At 42.0% G+C, this 17,423-nt stretch overlaps 1 protein-coding gene across 2 annotated transcripts in view; it reads left to right on the top strand.

Moving 5' to 3' along the window:
* The window catches only part of LSG1 (large 60S subunit nuclear export GTPase 1), a 32,286-nt gene that overhangs the window by 9,286 nt on the left and 5,577 nt on the right, over window positions 1-17,423 (top strand). Inside the window, exons 6-11 of one of the 2 annotated variants that reach the window (XM_004745293.3) lie at window positions 2,950-3,010; window positions 4,534-4,710; window positions 9,512-9,928; window positions 13,097-13,198; window positions 13,329-13,472; window positions 15,310-15,433. In XM_004745293.3, the coding sequence (XP_004745350.2) occupies window positions 2,950-3,010; window positions 4,534-4,710; window positions 9,512-9,928; window positions 13,097-13,198; window positions 13,329-13,472; window positions 15,310-15,433 (1,025 nt within the window). The remainder of the gene's footprint in view (window positions 1-2,949; window positions 3,011-4,533; window positions 4,711-9,511; window positions 9,929-13,096; window positions 13,199-13,328; window positions 13,473-15,309; window positions 15,434-17,423) is intronic. The other variant, XM_013052615.2, reaches the window with a different exon arrangement.

Genomic DNA, 17,423 nt, shown 5'->3' with positions numbered 1-17,423 from the left:
ATTCTGGTTTCTTACTTTTATGTAAGAGGCTTTCCTCAGGTATCAAGTGACCTTTTTAAAGATGTTTATTTATTTATTTGGGGGATAGAGAGAGAGAGCACAAGCGGTGGGAGGAGCAGGGAGGAGGGTAGGGCAGGGGGAGAGGGAGAAGCAGGCTCCCCACTGAGCAGGGAGCCCAAGACAGGGCTTGATCCCAGAACCCTGGGATCATGTGTGACCTGAGCTGAAAACAGATGTTTAATCGACTGAGCCACCCAGCCAGTGTGATTATATTTAGGAATGAATTCTTAGGGCACCTATGGGGCGCTCAGTGAGTTAAGCGTCTGCTTCAGGCTCAGGTCATAATCTCAGGGTTCTGGGATCAAGTTCTGCATCGGGCTTCTTGCTCAGCAGGGAGCCTGCTTCTCACTCTGCCTTGCACTCCCCCTGCTTGTGCTCTCTCTTGCTCACTCTGTCTGACAAATAAATAAAATATTTTTTAAAAAAAAGAAGAAGCAGCAGAAGCATTATAAACGTGATTGACAAGACTACCTGTTTGGTTGGAATTTGCCGACTGTGGACTTCACTGTATAGGACCAAGTAGGGGTCAATTTTATTCTGTTGGAATACCCCTAAGATGTTAGGATTTGTAGGGTTTTTCCCTAGAGCCAGTCAGTTTCTTAAAGAGAATGGTCTCCTGCCAAGAGCATGGCTAAACATGGTGGGTGTTAGGATGCAAAGAAGTTGTACATTTTCACTATTTGGTACATAGACTTGTTTAATCCCCTCTTCTTCTGTATGGCACCTTTTTCCCACCTTCTGTGCTTGAGGTCCCAAGTCTTCAGCTTCTCAGGTTCATTTTCTCCATAATAGAACCTAGCCTTTTGCCATTGGGATAGGAGATTGAGGAGGTATAGTTGCCTGCCTCGAAGGCACAGGGAAGCAGACCTAAGAGCTCCTCATTCAGATTGATTACAGTTCTACACTTCACCCTTGCCTAGAGACCTTGCATCGGACACTTCTTACCTGCTCCCTCAGGGCTGAGGAATATGAACAGGCTACCATATACCATATACCCAGGAATATGACTGGGCTACCATGTCTCAATTGCTGCTGTTCTTTCTCTTTGTCCTAATAAGCTTCAGAGTTTACTTTCATTCTTAGAGGTTTTGAGAGGGAAGCATATGTGTTCATTCTTTCACACTTGACAGAATGGCCCTTTACCCATGTTTTATGTCCCTAAATAAGCACCTGGTTTCCTGAGAGGGAGCTTGTTGTACTTGTTGAAACTCCTCAGTTCAGTTATTTTACAATGTTACTTGCTCTGTTACTTTCATTATGAGGTATTTCTTTTTTTATAAAAGAGCATGTTTGTAACTTGCGGTATATGGTTTTTATCACATGGAAGTGGTTCTGATTGACATAGAAATATTATTGAAGTGACTACTGCCACATTTTTTAACAGGAAATATTTATTGATGTGTTTGGTACAACAGATGCCTCCTGTTTGGTAACAGGCTAGCTAAGCCATCTGCCTCTTTAATTTCAAGCATAGTTATTGGAAAAGATTTGATGTATACCCTGTCACTGAAATGCAGGAAGCTGCTGGGACACGGAGGGCAGAACTCTGTATTCAGGAAGATAAGGCACTATTGTACTGCGGAAGCCTTTCCTGGTACACGATCAGCACTTTGCTCTGCAGCCTCAGGCAGCACATGAAGCAAGCGGTCTGAAGTTTGTCTTCTCTTTCTGGTGTCTGCTTGTTTGCGGGTAGACCTGATGTTGGTGGACCTTGCAGTTTTAGTTTATTAGATTTTGTCCATGTTTTGCACTCATTGTTGCATTTACTGTTAAATCCTCACAGTTTGAAAGTGGTAGGTAATACCTTAAAGAAGAAATACTGGGACCCACTTAATTAGAGAACTTAACAATTTGTCATTAATTAGCAAGTCTGTGAGTTCTTGGAATCACAATATTATGCTGGAAATTTATTCTGAAAGAAAATGCACTTGGATTCTTAAAGCCCTGCCTTAAATGGTAAGTTTGATTTAATACATTTCCTCCGTGTCCAGTCTAGTTGCATAAACATTACCTCAGAACAGGCTAACCAGACTCGGCTTTTTAGGAGACCGCTGTGAGCATGCCTGCAGCTTATTTCCTTCTGGTGGCAGCTGGCCACTAGCGCATCTTTCCTAGCCATGGAGGCAGAATGAAAGGAGGATCCTCCCAGAGCAGTGGGAGATTTATTCTCAAAGCGCTTGTCTACTCTAGTCCCCAATGCATTTGTGAGGGCTCTGAGGAGCTTGCTGTTGGCTACAGAAAGTTTTCTTGTTGCTGCATCTTCTGTGTGATGCAGAAGTTGGACTCCTTGGTCCTGCTTCAGTGTGCCATCTTAAGTTGATATTTTTCCCGTTTTGTATTTTAGCCATTTAAATGCCGCATTGTTGAAACTGGTGGATGATGAGTTGCTAGATTTGTTTTTTTCTCTTCATCCCTGGGCTTAACTAAGATACAGGCTTTGATAGTGGCAGCTGTCAGCAAGTGATTTATTCATTTTCTTTTGAGGCCTGACCACCAGTGTAGATTAGGTACTGAGTACACAGTAGACCTCCCCTTGGACTGAAGTATTTGGAATACTTTTACCTCACCAGAAGAGTTTACTAGAAGATACAGTTGAAGCTTTAGAATGAAACATCAGAGGCTCTCTAGCAAGAGAATGTTATGATTACAAGCATGTCCTCTGGTCCAGACTGACTTCCCATTCCAGCTCCATCACTTAGCAGCTGGTGACCTTAGACAAGTGACTTCACTGTCCTATGCCTCAGTTTCCTCATAGATAAACTGGGGGTAATTGTACCTTAAAACGTTAAATGTGTCAAATGCTTAATGTGCGGAAACTGTTTGCTATTGTTATCATATGGTCAGTGTTGCACCTCACAGTGATTAGAGTATCTCCCCTCTCTTTTTCAGTGATATCGTGGTCCAGATAGTAGATGCTCGAAACCCACTCCTGTTTAGATGTGAGGATTTGGTAAGTGAAGTGTGACAATTCAGATGTGGAGTTCTTGGAGCTTCAGCGGGAGGACAGTATCACTGGTAGCAGTCCCTGCTGGCAAGCGTTCAGTTCTGTCCTCTAGCTGTGGTTTAAGGAGGCCTCCTCATGCGTACTGCTGCTCCTTATACAGGTGTCTTCCTTCAGAAACTAGTATTACCATCTGCAGGAAGGACAAACACATGACTTTTCTAGCTTTTAGTTTAGAAGCCAGTTTGTTAATAGACATTTACCAGTGTTTCTCATTTTTTAAGAGACATCAGCTGAACTGGCATTGTATTTACTAGTCACAGCTTACCCATACTATTAAGCTCTCTCTCTTCACACCTTAGTTATTTCCTCTTGTGATATTTTACAAGCAAACTAAGTTTGTAAAACACCAGCAGGAGTAACAATTAAGGAGTAAAGGCTACATGAAATGAAATACAGGTTGTAAATTAATAAAACACTGTACACATGTGAAGTATTCCTATTAGTGTTTGAGTCTATAATAGTAATAGTCCAGAATATTTTTTTTAAAGATTTTATTTATGGGATGCCTGTGTAGCTCAGTTGGTTGAGCATCTGCCTTCGGCTCAGTTCATGATCCCAGGGTCCTGGGATCAAGCCCCACACAGGGCTTCTTTCTCAGCAAGGAGACTGCTTCTCCTTCTACCTGCTGCTGCTCCTGCTTGTGTGCTGTCCTCTCTCTTTGACAAATAAATAGACAAAATCTTAAAAAAAAAAAAAAAAAGATTTTATGTATTTATTTGATAGTGCACAAACTGCGGGGAACAGCAGGCAGAGGGAGAGGGAGAAGCAGGCTCCCCACTGAGCGGGGAGCCCAGTGTAGGGCTCAATCTCAGGACCCCAAGATCATGACCCTAGCTGAAGGCAGATGCTCAAACATCTGAGTCACCCAGGCACCCTGCTGCAGAATATTTTTAAATTCACTGGTGAGGGACAAAAATCAGAATGCTAAAACTCTTATGAAGTCTGCTTTTATACCTTGTTTCCTAATGAAGAGCTGTGGTTGGGAATTAATTTCAATTACTGGGTCTTGTTTTTCTTTTAGACTTCAAAAAGTATTTTTACATGAAAAGATGAGATTATATTGGCTATCATCACTTGGCTGAAAAATAGTCCCTGCTGGCTGGGAAATATCCTAATTTTGCATTTCTTAAACTTTTGTATAAAAGAAACAACTCAGCACTATTAAAGAGAGGAGCTACATTATTTAAAGAAAAAGAATCTGTTATACTTCAGCAGGGTAGGAGAGTATTTCCTTTTACCCTTTCCAGTTGCTAATGTTGAGGGTATTTTTAGGTATATATTATCTAACTTTTTCAGAGCTTGTTGAGAAGGATCAGTAGAAAAGTACCAGGATGGAAAATCTTTAAATTAGGATTGACTTAAAACTGAGGGCAGTAAAAGCTTTTAATACTATATGGGGGCTTTCTGTATAATTAGCCCAATTTTCACTTGTTTGAAGAGGCTTTTCTAAATACCTTTGTCTTGCCTAGGAATGTTATGTGAAGGAAATAGATGATAATAAGGAAAACGTCATTCTGATAAATAAGGCCGATTTGTTGACTGCTGAGCAGCGGAGTGCTTGGGCCACATACTTTGAACAAGAAAATGTGAAGATTATCTTCTGGTCAGCTTTGGCTGAAGCCATTCAACTAATTGGTGACTCTGAGGTAACCCTGCGAGACTTTTTAAGGTTGCGTTTCTGGGAAGAAGATTTCAGTTTCTGGTTAGTAAGCTTTGTTTACTCTTATTGAAGATTATTGGGAATCCAAATGCTCTGATAGTAGGGTGATGTATAGAAAAATGAGCCACAAGGTTACTTTCCCTGGTTGTGAACGTCTCTGGGGCTGTATGGTACACACTGATACAAGCTATAATTTTTATTTTTTTAGATTTTTTTTTAAGATTTTTTTATTTATTTGACAGAGATCACAAGTAGACAGGCAGGCAGAAAAAGAGAGAGAGAGAGAGAGAGAGGAGAAAGCTGACTTCCTGCTGAGCAGAGAGCCTGATGCAGGGCTTGATCCCAGGTCCTGGGATCTTGACCCAAGCCGAAGGCCCAGGCTTTACCCACTGAGCCACCCAGGCACCCCTATTTTTTTAGATTTTTGACAGGAAATTGTATAGGAAGTCTAATAATGACTTTGTAATTGTTTTTAATAGGAGGCGGTACAACCGAAGGGTTTAACTCTACTTCTCAGGACTTGATTAGAATCTCTTTCAAAACAAACAAGTGAAGTAATCCTAAAGATATACCATGTTATCTTGGTTTTTTTCTTTTAAGATTTTATTTATTTTTTGAGACAGAGAGCACAAGCAGGGGAAGGGGCAGAAGGAGAGAGAAAAGGAGAAGCAGACTTCCTGCTGAGCAGGGAGCCCCATGCGATGATGCGGGGCTCCATCCCAGGCCCCTGGCCTTATGACCTGAGCCAAAGGGAGATGCTTAACTGAGCTACCCAGGCGCCCTATACCATGTTTTGTTTTCTTTTGTTTTGTTTTGTTTTGTTTTAAGATTTTATTTATTTATTTGACAGAGAGGCAGGCAAGGGGCAGGGGGAAATAGCCTCACTGTTGAGCAGAGAGCCCCGCGTGGGTCTTGATACCAGGACCCCAGGATCATGATCGGAGCTGAAGGCAGAGGCCTTAAGCCACTGAGCCACCCAGGCGCCCCAATATACAATGTTACTTTTTAACCTAAATTTTACAGAAACAGTTTGGAGTGTTTTTGTTTTTGTTTAAGTAATTTCTGCACGCAGTGTGGGGCCTGAGCTCATAACCCCAAGATCAAGAGTCACATGCACCATCAACTGAGCCAGCCAGGCACCCCTGGGGTATATTTTCTAATAAAAAATATAACTATTAGCTAATAATAGCTATGAAGTACAATTAGTAGTAGAATCTTAGAGCTGAAAGAGACTTAAAGTGATGCCTTTTTCCCTAGCCTTTTCCTTTCATCTCTGTCAACCATCTGTAGGCTATTTTGTATGTTGAGCTGAGTGCCAGTGAACAAAATGCCCTCCCCTTGATGAGTTTACAGGTAGCTCTATGAATTCCTTCCCTCACCTTCATGGCAGACAGTCATATAATCTCTGTTATTTATCTGTGTTAAATGATAGAGACTAGGTAGCTCACTCTTTCTTTCTACCTTTAGAAAGTTCTTCAGTTCAGTGAAGCCAAGGCAGCCTCCCTAGCCTTTGATCTATGGACTCTTCTTTGTCCCCTTAGTTCTCTCTGTGTATATTTTCTGGTGTCCTACTCATCATGGACACAGTGTCTGGGACACTGTTCATCTCAAGTGCCTGTCTCCCTGTGTCAGGAAACACTTAAGAGTTGGTGGCACCTAATTGTGTGTGTTAATATTCAGAGGGATGACTATGTCCTGTGACCAGAATACTCCCAGTAATTCTGTTTTTGTTTTTGTTGGTTCACCCCATTTCAGAGGAGCTGAAGCTCGTGGCTCATTTAACCTGTGAACAACAAAATCCCTCAAATATTTTTTAAAAAAGAAAAAACTTATGCAAATCTGATCCCATATTTACATGTGGAACAAGTTTTTCATTTTGTGTTTACCTCAATTGAGGACATGTAATTACTCTGAAATATTGTTAGAGATTTAGGGCTAAGATAGAGAATTCATTTTGGTTTTACGGTTTGCTTTTCTCTCCTCTTAGCTTTGAATCTACAAGTTTTGTGTGTTTGTCCTCTATATTCTTTCCAGTCCTTAATAACATTGGTTTTTTTGTTTTGTTTTGTTTTGTTTTTTAAATATTTTATTTATTTATTTGACAGAGAGAAATCATAAGTAGATGGAGAGGCAGGCAGAGAGAGAGGGAAGTAGGCTCTCTGCTGAGCAGAGAGCCCGATGCGGGACTCGATCCCAGGACTCTGAGATCATGACCTGAGCTGAAGGCAGCGGCTTAACCCACTGAGCCATCCAGGCGCCCCCTTAATAACATTGTTAAACAGATTAGGACCAAGGCTTTTATGAGCTTACTGAGCCCCCCTGTAAGCATTTTGATGTGATGAATACAGGTGTGTTCACAAGGATGTAACAATAATAATTATTCCATTATTACTACTGTTAATAAAAACTACTAATATTAACTACTGTTAATAAAAACTAAACCATAGGGCAACCTGGGTGGCTCAGTGGGTTAAAGCCTCTGCCTTGGGCTCAGCTCATGATCCCAGAGTCCTGGGATCAAGCCCCGTATCGGGCTCTCTGCTCGGCAGGGAGCCTGTTTCCTCCTCTCTCTGCCTGCCTCTCTGCCTACTTGTAATCTGTCAAATAAATAAATAAAATCTTAAAAAAAAAAAAAAAAAACCTAAACTAAACCATAGAAAGCTTATTCTATGCCAGTTACGTTGTCTTAAGCACTTTATACATTGTATTCATTTAATCATCTCAGCAATAACTGTAAGTGCTTATTATCCTCAGGCAGTCAGTCTGGCTTCTTGGGTTGTCTTCTTAACGGTTATTTCTGTGTTTCAACTCTTTTCTGGAGATGAGTGTTTTAAGGAAATTTTTTTTAATAAATACTTATCACTGTATTACTTAGCCCTGATGTATCAACCCCATAACTATAAAAAATGGAAAAAAGATAGTTTCTATATAGGTGGTATTCCCTGAACTGTTTTTTGGGTTTTTTTTGTTTTTTTAAAGATTATTTATTTATTTATTTGACAGAGAGAGATCACAAGTAGGCAGAGAGGCAGGCAGAGAGAGAGAGAGGAGGAAGCAGGCTCCCCGCTGAGCAGAGAGCCCGATGCGGGACTCGATCCTAGGACCCTGAGATCATGACCTGAGCCGAAGGCAGCGGCTTTACCCACTGAGCCACCCAGGCGCCCCTTCCCTGAACTGTTAACCAACTAGTACCTTGGTGACTGTCTTTCTAGGACTCCCAGCTGCCCTGTAGACTTGCTTCCATACCCAGTTCTGAGTTGGCAGAGCTGGTTAATGGAAAATACTGTTTCTCCCTTTTTAAGTTAGCCATCTTTTACTTCTCTCAAGTCTTCTGAAGTGTCTGCCATTTTTCATGATCTCCTGAGACCAATAACCAGCTACTGTTGTGATATCAAAGCTAGCATCACATCTGTCATTTGACTGTCAAACATGAATTTATTGGAAATAGTTTGATAGTCACTGTTTCCTCACCTATATGAAATTTGGTTCTTCCTTTGCAATTGTTTGACCCCTTCTTACTTGGGGAAAAAAAAATTTTCAGATTTCAAGCTGAGTACTTTTGTTTTCTCTTGGCTATCTGTTAAATTGCACTCTTTTCCCCCCACTAAGGGATTGATTTTTCCCATCTTTTTATTTTTAATATAACTGGCACAAAGTTCTTTTGTTGTCTTTATCATTTTTTCTGAACCTAAACTGCTTCTAGTTTTAGTAGTTTTTTTAATATACATTCACATTCAGTTCACATTATTGTTTTCTGTTTCTTTGATATTTTAAACAATCCAGAAGAGCTCATAATGAAGACATACCGTCTTTATATTCATTGCTCTCATAGAAATTGCTTCTAGTTCTGTAGTTCTATTAAAAGCCATGCTGCCATGTTTCTTTTTGACCTGCCAGGCCTGAGCATGAAATCATGCCTATTTTTCCTAACATTTTGTTTATATCTCTACTTTCCTAAAATTTAGGATACTTGTTTAACTGAGTTCATAGTGTCCTCTTCTGTGATGGCTACTCATTCTAACACTAGGTAATTTAGAAATGATTTAAAGTTTGCATCACTTCTAAATCCAAACCCAGACCTCTTGTTAATTCAGATTAATAATACTGTATATTGTCTTGCTTTTGCTTTATTATCAGTAGGAATTCAAAAGAATTAACACATCCTTGAAGAGTAAATGATTCATATCTTTCTCTTTGCTTATGTGCGTAAGTTTCACATGTGGAGTTGAGTTTTTTTGCTTCTGCGTTTCATCCAGAGGGAGCTGTGCTCCACAGTGCTTTGACTTATTAAAGGCAATTACAAAGGAATAGCAGTTCCCTGTAACATGCAAATCATGGTCTTTAAAAATGGAAATGTAAAAAGAAACTCAAATTATAAACCATGCCCTTGTTTTGTGCAAAGAAGAGAATGTTAAGTATTTTATCATTAATGAGAAATGCTTTGTTCTACAGCCTGGTGCAAAATAATGTACTGCTAAAGAAGTCAGCTTGACACCGGCTTTTTCTAAACTCTTGCTTTTTTTAGAGATGTATCTGTTACAAACATGATGTGTAAAGTGAAGGTCCACTGCTCCTCCCATCCCCAGAGAGCACCACTTCTGCTAGTTGGTTGTGTCCTTTCACCAAAAAGTTTACCATGTCTCCCTGTTTTCATCTTTTCTGGTCTCCTTCATAACTTATCCTATCCTGTCTTCACCTGAGATAACCAGCGCTGAGTACATTCACTAGAGTGGAAGGTGCCGTTGTCATACACTTCTGAGCTTTGTTGGTTTCTGTCCTCTCTTCAGGAGCAGGTGAAAGGGGATGCTGGAGAAACCAACACAGCCGAGTCCGAAAAGTCCAGTTGTGATGAGGCTGTGGTCTCATGCAGTGAGTCCAGACATCTCCCAGACACCAGTTCCCTCGCACTCAGTGACGTTGCCCCTAGCGATGAAGACTCCAGTGAGTATGAGGACTGTCCAGAGGAGGAGGAAGAGGTTTGGCAGACTTGCTCAGAAGAGGATAGCAATCCTGATGAAGAGGCCTGTGGCCTGGACTGGCAGGGAAGCTGTCCTGTGGATTCTGAGGCTCAGGGTAGGAAGACCCTGCAGAAGGAGTGCACACACAATTTCACCCACCTGGTATCGAGGCAGGAATTGTTGGAGATCTTTAAGCAGCTGCACACTGGGAAGAAGGTGAAAGACGGACAACTTACAGTTGGACTGGTAAAATGAAATAGGTCCTCAGATCGTTACTGCATGGGTACTTTTTTCTTTCTTTCTTTTTTAAGATTTTCTTATTTGAGGGCTGCCTGGGTGGCTTAACTGGTTGAGCATCTGCCTTTTGCTGAAGCCCTGGGATCGAGTCTCACATTGGGCTCCCTGCTCAGCAGGGACCCAGCTTCTCCCTCTGTCCTCTGTCTCCTGCTCCCCCTGCTTGTGCTCATGCTCTCTCTCCACCTCCCTCCCTCCCTCTCTCTCTCTGACAAATAAAATCTTTTTTTTTTTTTTTAAGATTTCATTTATTTATTTGACAGAAATCACAAGTAGTCGGAGAGGCAGGCAGAGAGAGAGAGAGAGGGAAGCAGGCTCCCTGCTGAGCAGAGAGCCCGATGCGGAACTCGATCCCAGCACCCTGAGATCATGACCTGAGCCGAAGGCAGCGGCTTAACCCACTGAGCCACCCAGGCGCCCCAAATAAAATCTTTTTAAGAAAGTTTTATTACTGGAAAGAGAGAAGCGGAAGGGGCAGAGGGAGAGAGGATCCCAAGCAGACTGTGCACTGAGCATGGAACCCAAAGTAGGGCTTGATCTTGGGATCCTGAAATCACGACCTGAGCCAAAACCCGAAGCCGGACGCCCAACCGGTTGTACCACCCACGTGCCCCACCACATGGGTGCCTTTATTTCTGATCTTGGTAGCTACACTGGACCCCAAGAGATCAACCAACCTTTTGGCATCATAGGGAACATTATTGCCCTCTTGTTGCCTGTTGGCATTGTGGGAATAGCTAAAGTCCAGCTCAAAAGAATGAACGCTCTCAAGACTTAACATTGGTTACAGCCCTGTTTATATCAGTTATCTTCTCTTGTCTTCCATTTCAGCCCTACCAGTCCTGTGACTTACAAAGAGGTAGCAGAATGAGAACGCCTTCAAAGTTGTCTTCAGACTTCAAGTTCAATAATCTTAGGCTTTTGGTGTCATGTGATCCTTGCCAACTTGTACTGTAAATATTCCAGGTGTATTTTAGGGAAAATCCCAGCATCTTTGGGCCAAGTAAAACGTGACTGCTGCTTTAGTTGCATAAGAACAAAGGGAGGGGCACCTGGTTGGCTCAGTGGGTTAAGCCTCTGCCTTCGAATCAGTTCATGGTCTCAGGGTTCTGTGATCCAGCCCCTCATTGGGCTCTCTACTCAACAGGGGGCCTGCTTACCCCTCTCTCTCTGACTGCCTCTCTGCCTACTTGTGATCTCTGTCTGTCAAATAAATAGAATCTTAAAAAAAAAAAAAAAAAAGAATAAGGGAAAGGAGATCCCATCCTTAGCTACATATACACTAGTTCTAGAGGTGGCTGTGAGAAGTGCTACCTCAAAGATGTACAGCACAGCTCCAGAGGCCCCATCTTTAGCTAAGGAGATGTTAGATGTCAGAGAAGGTTATTGTAAAGGTCTCTCATCCAAGAGAACAAAACCATGAGGGAAAGTAGATCATGACAGGTTTAAAATCTTCTAACTCTTAAATTACATGCCAAGTATAGCTAATCCTAATTGTTTCAAAGTGTGCTCCCACCCACCCCCCACCACAAGCCTACTTACAATGATTATAGTACGTCAACATTTCACTTCAGAGTGCTAGTTAAAGGAATTGTCCCTAGAGCTGGGCAGACCTAGTATACTGCCTAGTTACAGTGGGATGGACTCACTTGCTGTGAAGCTTGGAGAACTTAGGTCATTTCCCTCAGCATCAGAGCTTCAGCTTCTTTTTTTTTTTTTAATATGATTGCTAAAAATTCATTTTTTTCATGCTACCAGAAACCAGCTTCCCTAAAAGCTAGTTTCTTTCTCACACTTAGGGAAGTACTAAGCAGCCCCTCTACTTTCTGAATGTTTTGCTCTAGAAATCCCAAGAATAGGTTAATTTCCTCAGTCTACGAACATTTACTGGTCATGTGCCACAGGCCAGGCATCCTTTTGGTCCCTAGCAGTATATTGGGAGCAGACAGACCCAATCCTCACCCTCCCAGAGCTTGGAGTTCCAGGTGTGGTGCGTGTGAGAATACATCCTGCAGCCTGTAGGAGTGTGTAGTGAAGGAGCCTGATCTACAGAAGGTGGGGGAGAGAACAGCTACAACAGTGGCCTCCCCCCAACTCATGCCATCAAAACAAGTAGTAATAAGTCATATAATCAAGTTACAAACAAACACAAAACATGAGAATATTGAGAACGATGAGCAGTCATCTGAAATCTTTATGTAAGAGGTTTCTCACCTGAAAGTATAATGTGAGGTTTTGACAAAGTGACCATGGGAGGGCCTTCCAGACAGAAGGTAAATGCTCAAGCAAAGCCTCAGGAATGGAAATATGTTCGTGGAACAGCAGATAACAGTTTGTCTAAGTGTGAAGAGGAGTGAGAGCAAAGACTGGAACAATGGATATTGTCTGTAATGAGGCCTAGAATAGAGGTGGAAGATTTGGGGTTTTATGTTTAGTGGAATTGGTATTTATAATCTTCCAGTCACACTGATAAAGGATTCTTAGAAGTAAGTGGGAATTGGATTTGGAGGTACAGGAGGAAGCCTGAGGAAAAACCTGGAGCAAGGCTGCCATGAGAACCCTAATATAATCCTGCTAGGAGTAATTGAAGAGCTTTAAGAGCTTGCTAACCCATATCAAGTCAATGTGCCACTTAAAATTTTTAACCAATCAAAAAAAATTTTTTTAACCAATAAGACAAATTTCCTAACAAGTCATTAAAGATTAATTGTATGTGGTGGTATTTAAAATGCCTGTCTAATGCTTGACTTCACCCACAGTGTGAAAAACACAGCAAAAACAGCGAAATGCCTGTGAGATGGGACATCCTGGGGAAAGCTGGGAACAGAGGGCTGAGGTTTATCGTAACATCTGCTGTTACAGCAAGACCTATAAAAGTAAAATGTACTTAGCTTGACTATTGATCACTGCAGACAGTGATGAGGAAGAATTTATTTACCAGGAAACTTGTCTGAATAAATACACCCATACCACCGGGGAGAAGATTGTCAACAAACAGCATCTATTTCAAATGTTTTAAAGCCCCCAAACACTTACACTACTGTTGTCCTTTGTGTGTATTTACTTTGGGTTCGACAGAGGTAGTGTTTGACTCTTCAGTAACTGAGGTGTCTCTTGCAGGTGGGCTACCCAAATGTTGGTAAGAGTTCCACAATCAACACCATCATGGGTGACAAGAAAGTGTCTGTGTCTGCCACACCTGGCCACACCAAGCATTTCCAGGTATTTCTGCAGCATCGACTTCTCAGATTCCTCCCTCTGGGTGCTTCTTTGAAGGTCCTTGCTGCTCATGTGCTGGTCTTTTCCCTTCCTCTGCTTTGTGCCCAGCATAAACTTCTCACTTATCTTTCAGACCCTCTATGTGGAACCTGGCCTCTGCTTGTGTGACTGCCCCGGCCTGGTGATGCCATCCTTCGTCTCTACTAAGGCAGAGATGATTTGCAGTGGAATCCTCCCAATTGACCAAATGAGAGACCACGTCCCCCCTGTGTCACTAATATCCTTTCCGCTTTATAAAAATTGGTTATTCTTGTGTATATTAGGGCTTCAAGTTTGTTTGGGACATTGCTTTGCATTGGATAAATTCACAAATGCTATTGAATGGAAAAACCTGAAATACTGGCTAGTGATCTAAGTTTATACAGTGAGGTAGCCTCAGGACTCTGGGAGGAAGACCTCATGTCCCGATGGCAACTGTGTTGCCTGTTATCAGTGGGAGAGCCCGGGCTTTGGATCTCGGCTCCCAGTTGAATCCTGACACTGGTGTTAGACTATTTCTGTTACCTTTGTAAGCTTGCATAACCTTCCAGAAACATTCCTCTCCTGAAAAATTCCAAAAAACTACTTCACAGTTGATGATCTCACAGTGAGAATTGTAATCATTTCAGCCAACATTATTGCTAGCTTACTGTGCGCGCCACACAACACTTACCAAGTAATCTCATTTAATTCTTAGAGCAGCCCTTGACGTGGGTACTGCTGCTGTTTGCATTTTTTCAAGCTTGAGGAAAGTCAGGCACAGAGAACTTCAACAATTTGCCAAGATCTAGCAGCTAGTAAGCAGCTGATTAGGAACTCTGTCACCTCCCAGCATAATGAGTTACCTTCTGTGAAGCATCTAGAATAGTGTCTGACATGAAAAAAGTACTCAGAGACAAACCTTTTAAGAACCATGGCGTCCTTCAAAAAAAAAAAAAAAAAAAAAAAAGAACCATGGCGTCTTAAGGTTTTACTGTTCTTATAAGCCAGCATGTTTGCCTGTTTACTATTCTGTGTGTGCTGGCGGGAGACAGGCGACTCCCTGAGACCAGCACACCAATCTGTTAGTTCCTAGGTAGGGTAAGTTACAGTTCTTGACATGATCCTTCATGACCTCCCTGAAGGCCACAGCTTTTCATGCACCCCAGTTTAATTTCTCTTTCTGTAAGAAAATGAGGAAGAAAGAATTCATTTAGGATAGGTAAAATACAGTGTATTGCTAAAATAGAATAGTACACAATAGTTAAAAAGACTGCACTGCATTAAGTCTACCTGTAGTGACCTGGGTAAATCTGAAAACATTACACATATGCTCTGACACCATTTCTGTAAAAACTGTCATCTTGCAGAACCGTACTTTGAATTAATAGATACTGGTGAATGTCAAAGTCTGCAAAGTGGCCTAGTGACTGCACACAGACTCACATACCTCCAGGGGGCAAGGTGGGGCTGGTACAGTGTTTGAAAGGTTTGCATTTTCAGCACCTTTTTTTAAGATTTTTTTTTTTTTTTTTTTTTTGACAAACAGACATCACAAGTAGGCAGAGAGGCAGGCGGGCCGGGGGGGTGGGGCAGGGAAGCATGCTCCCTGCTGAGTAGAGAGCCTGATGCGGGACTCGATCCCAGGACCCTGAGATCATGACCACAGAGCCACCCAGGCTCCCCTTCAGTACAGTGTTTTAATAGATGACATTGTTACTGCCTCTTGATAGATGGGAACACATGTTACACTAAATGCTTCTCTGTGAATTAGTAATCAGGTATGTACTGAGTACTTATCACAAGCCAGGTTAGGCTGGGTTCCATGGAGGCTATAGGCATCAATCAGCTGTGGATCCTGCCCTTGCCAGATTCAGTTGGGGGGACGGTCAGATGGAGCATGTCCATGAATAACTGGTACAAGGTAGCATGGGATTTAAAGGAAGAAAAAGTATTCAGAAATTTGTGAGTAACTACCCTTCTTTTCTGGAGAGGTAAAAGTTTCTGTCCTGGAAGTGCTGAATTAGGAAGCATGTGTCTGAAGCTGTGGTGGGGAGGGGTTCAGTTCAAGGGAATGGATTCCTTGACAAGCCTATGTTTGCCAGAATATTCCAAGACATGTCTTAGAAGCTATCTATGGCATTAATATCATCAAGCCTAGAGAGGATGAAGATCCACATCGACCTCCAACATCAGAAGAACTATTGACAGCTTATGGATGTGAGTTGTGATTTATTTTTAAAATATGAACGAAAAAGTAACAATATAGTTAATGAGAGACCTACTCCTGCAAAGATACAAATTCACATTATTCCTTAGTATTTGCCATGTCCTTTACTTTGTTGGTACTTCTGTTGTCTCTGTTGGCCTTGCCCACAAGCTATCCTGCAGGTGGGTTCAGAGTGCAACAGTGAGGGAGGGAGAGCTGACCACTGCCTGAGCAGTAGATTACTTAAGCGCTTCCTGGAGTTAGAGAAGGAGATCATTTGAGTCCCTGGACGACTCTTCAGGTCTGCCCTTTGTGGACCTTGACAGTAGCAATCAGTCCCACTCCAGGGGAGACATGATTTCCCCTGCCCTCCTGGTCTCCGGCCCCTCCCTGTAGGAGGCCTACATGCAGACAGTGTCAAAAGCTCTGGGGGCATGCCAGCAGCTGTCACATGTGTTGAAGAAAAGGCCCTTAGGGTATTCACTGGTTTATTAGTACTCAGGTATAGACATGCATTCTGACTGAAGCCATGTTGGCTTTTTCTGGAGTCTTCTCCCAAACAGAAGTGAAGGAATGTTAGGAAGAAAATGAATATGCTGTGATAGTAGGATAGGAGAGTTTGGAGGGCAGCATGGAAAAGGAAGTCCTCAGAAATTGGGACAGAGTGGAGCATGGTCAAGAAGGGGACACAAAACAGTCTCCCTTGCTTCCATCGGTCCCTTGAAAACCTTGTTTGACTTTAAAATGAGTCAATCACTCTCCCACCTCTGTGTCTTAACCCAGTGCTATGTGGGAGCTAACTGCCTATCATTCTTCAGCTGATTGTGGTTTATTTACCTTAAATAGAAACTTTAAAGGTGGTCTGGAGGAACCTTTGTCTATCTAAAGAGATAGCAGTGTTAGAAACATTTCCACACATCTGTGGCATACATGCCTTTAAAGGAACTGCCACCAGCGGGGAAGGAATTCAGTTTGAGTGATTTGATACAAAGAGAAAAAAAAACCTGTATTTTTCTCACAGAGAAAGGTGATTTGATATGAAACACACTTAAACCAGAACTTGAACTTAGGTTGAGAGACTTTTATTTTTTTAAGGTTTTATTTATTTATTTGACAGAGAAGGAACACAAACATGGGGAGTGGGAGAGGGAGAAGCAGGCCTCCCGCTGTTGAGCAGGGAGCCTGATGCGAGGCTTGATCCCAGGACCCTGAAATCATGACCCTAGCCGAAGGCAGACTCTTAATAACTGAGCCACCCAGGCACCCAACATTAAAAATTTTTAATAGCCTTTTTTTTTTCCCCTTTTTGTCTTGATGGGGTTTGGTGTTTTACTTGGGGAGAGTCTTCCCTATCTAAGGACAAAATTGTTTCCCTCTAATATCTTTTTCTTAATACTTTAGATTTTTAATCTGCCTAAAAGTATTTTTTTTATATTATGTGAACTAGAGTTTTATTTTCTTCCAAAATGGCAGAGCCTGCTACACAGCTAGTAGGTGAGGAAGCTGAGTTTTGAACCCCACCTGTCTCTGCCAAAGCCTATATTCTTAACCACTATGCTCTGCTACTCCCTCTAGTTGAGTCAGTATTAGAGGGATCTTTGCAGTATGTTTGAGAAGCTGAAAAAAGCATAGCTAGATCACTAAACAAGAAGAGACTTACTGATTTCCTTTGGTGTTGCTAATAATAGTGACAACATAGCATTCTACAGGTAGCCTCCATGATTAAATGTTCATAAAATGAAGAGATGAAAGAAATAACTGGAGAAGAGAGAAATTGAATGTCTCTGTTACTACTTGGTGCTAGGATATCAGAACAGTATCGTCTGTTCACCTGGATTGTCAGATGTCTTTATAGTGCTAACCAGATTATATTCTGCAGTGATGGTTGCTTTTTGAATGCTAGTGACTCAAGGGTGCCTAGGTGGCTCAGATGGTTAAGTGTCTGCCTTCGGCTCAGGTCGTGATCCTCCAGGTCCCAGGATTGAGCCCCATGTTGGACTC

This window comes from Mustela putorius, unplaced genomic scaffold (assembly GCF_011764305.1).
Source record: "Mustela putorius furo isolate JIRA1106 unplaced genomic scaffold, ASM1176430v1.1 tig00003834_pilon_pilon_pilon, whole genome shotgun sequence".
NCBI lineage: Eukaryota > Metazoa > Chordata > Mammalia > Carnivora > Mustelidae > Mustela > Mustela putorius.
The sequence above is the reverse complement of the archived record's forward strand: the minus strand, read 5'-3'. Positions and strand labels throughout refer to the sequence as shown.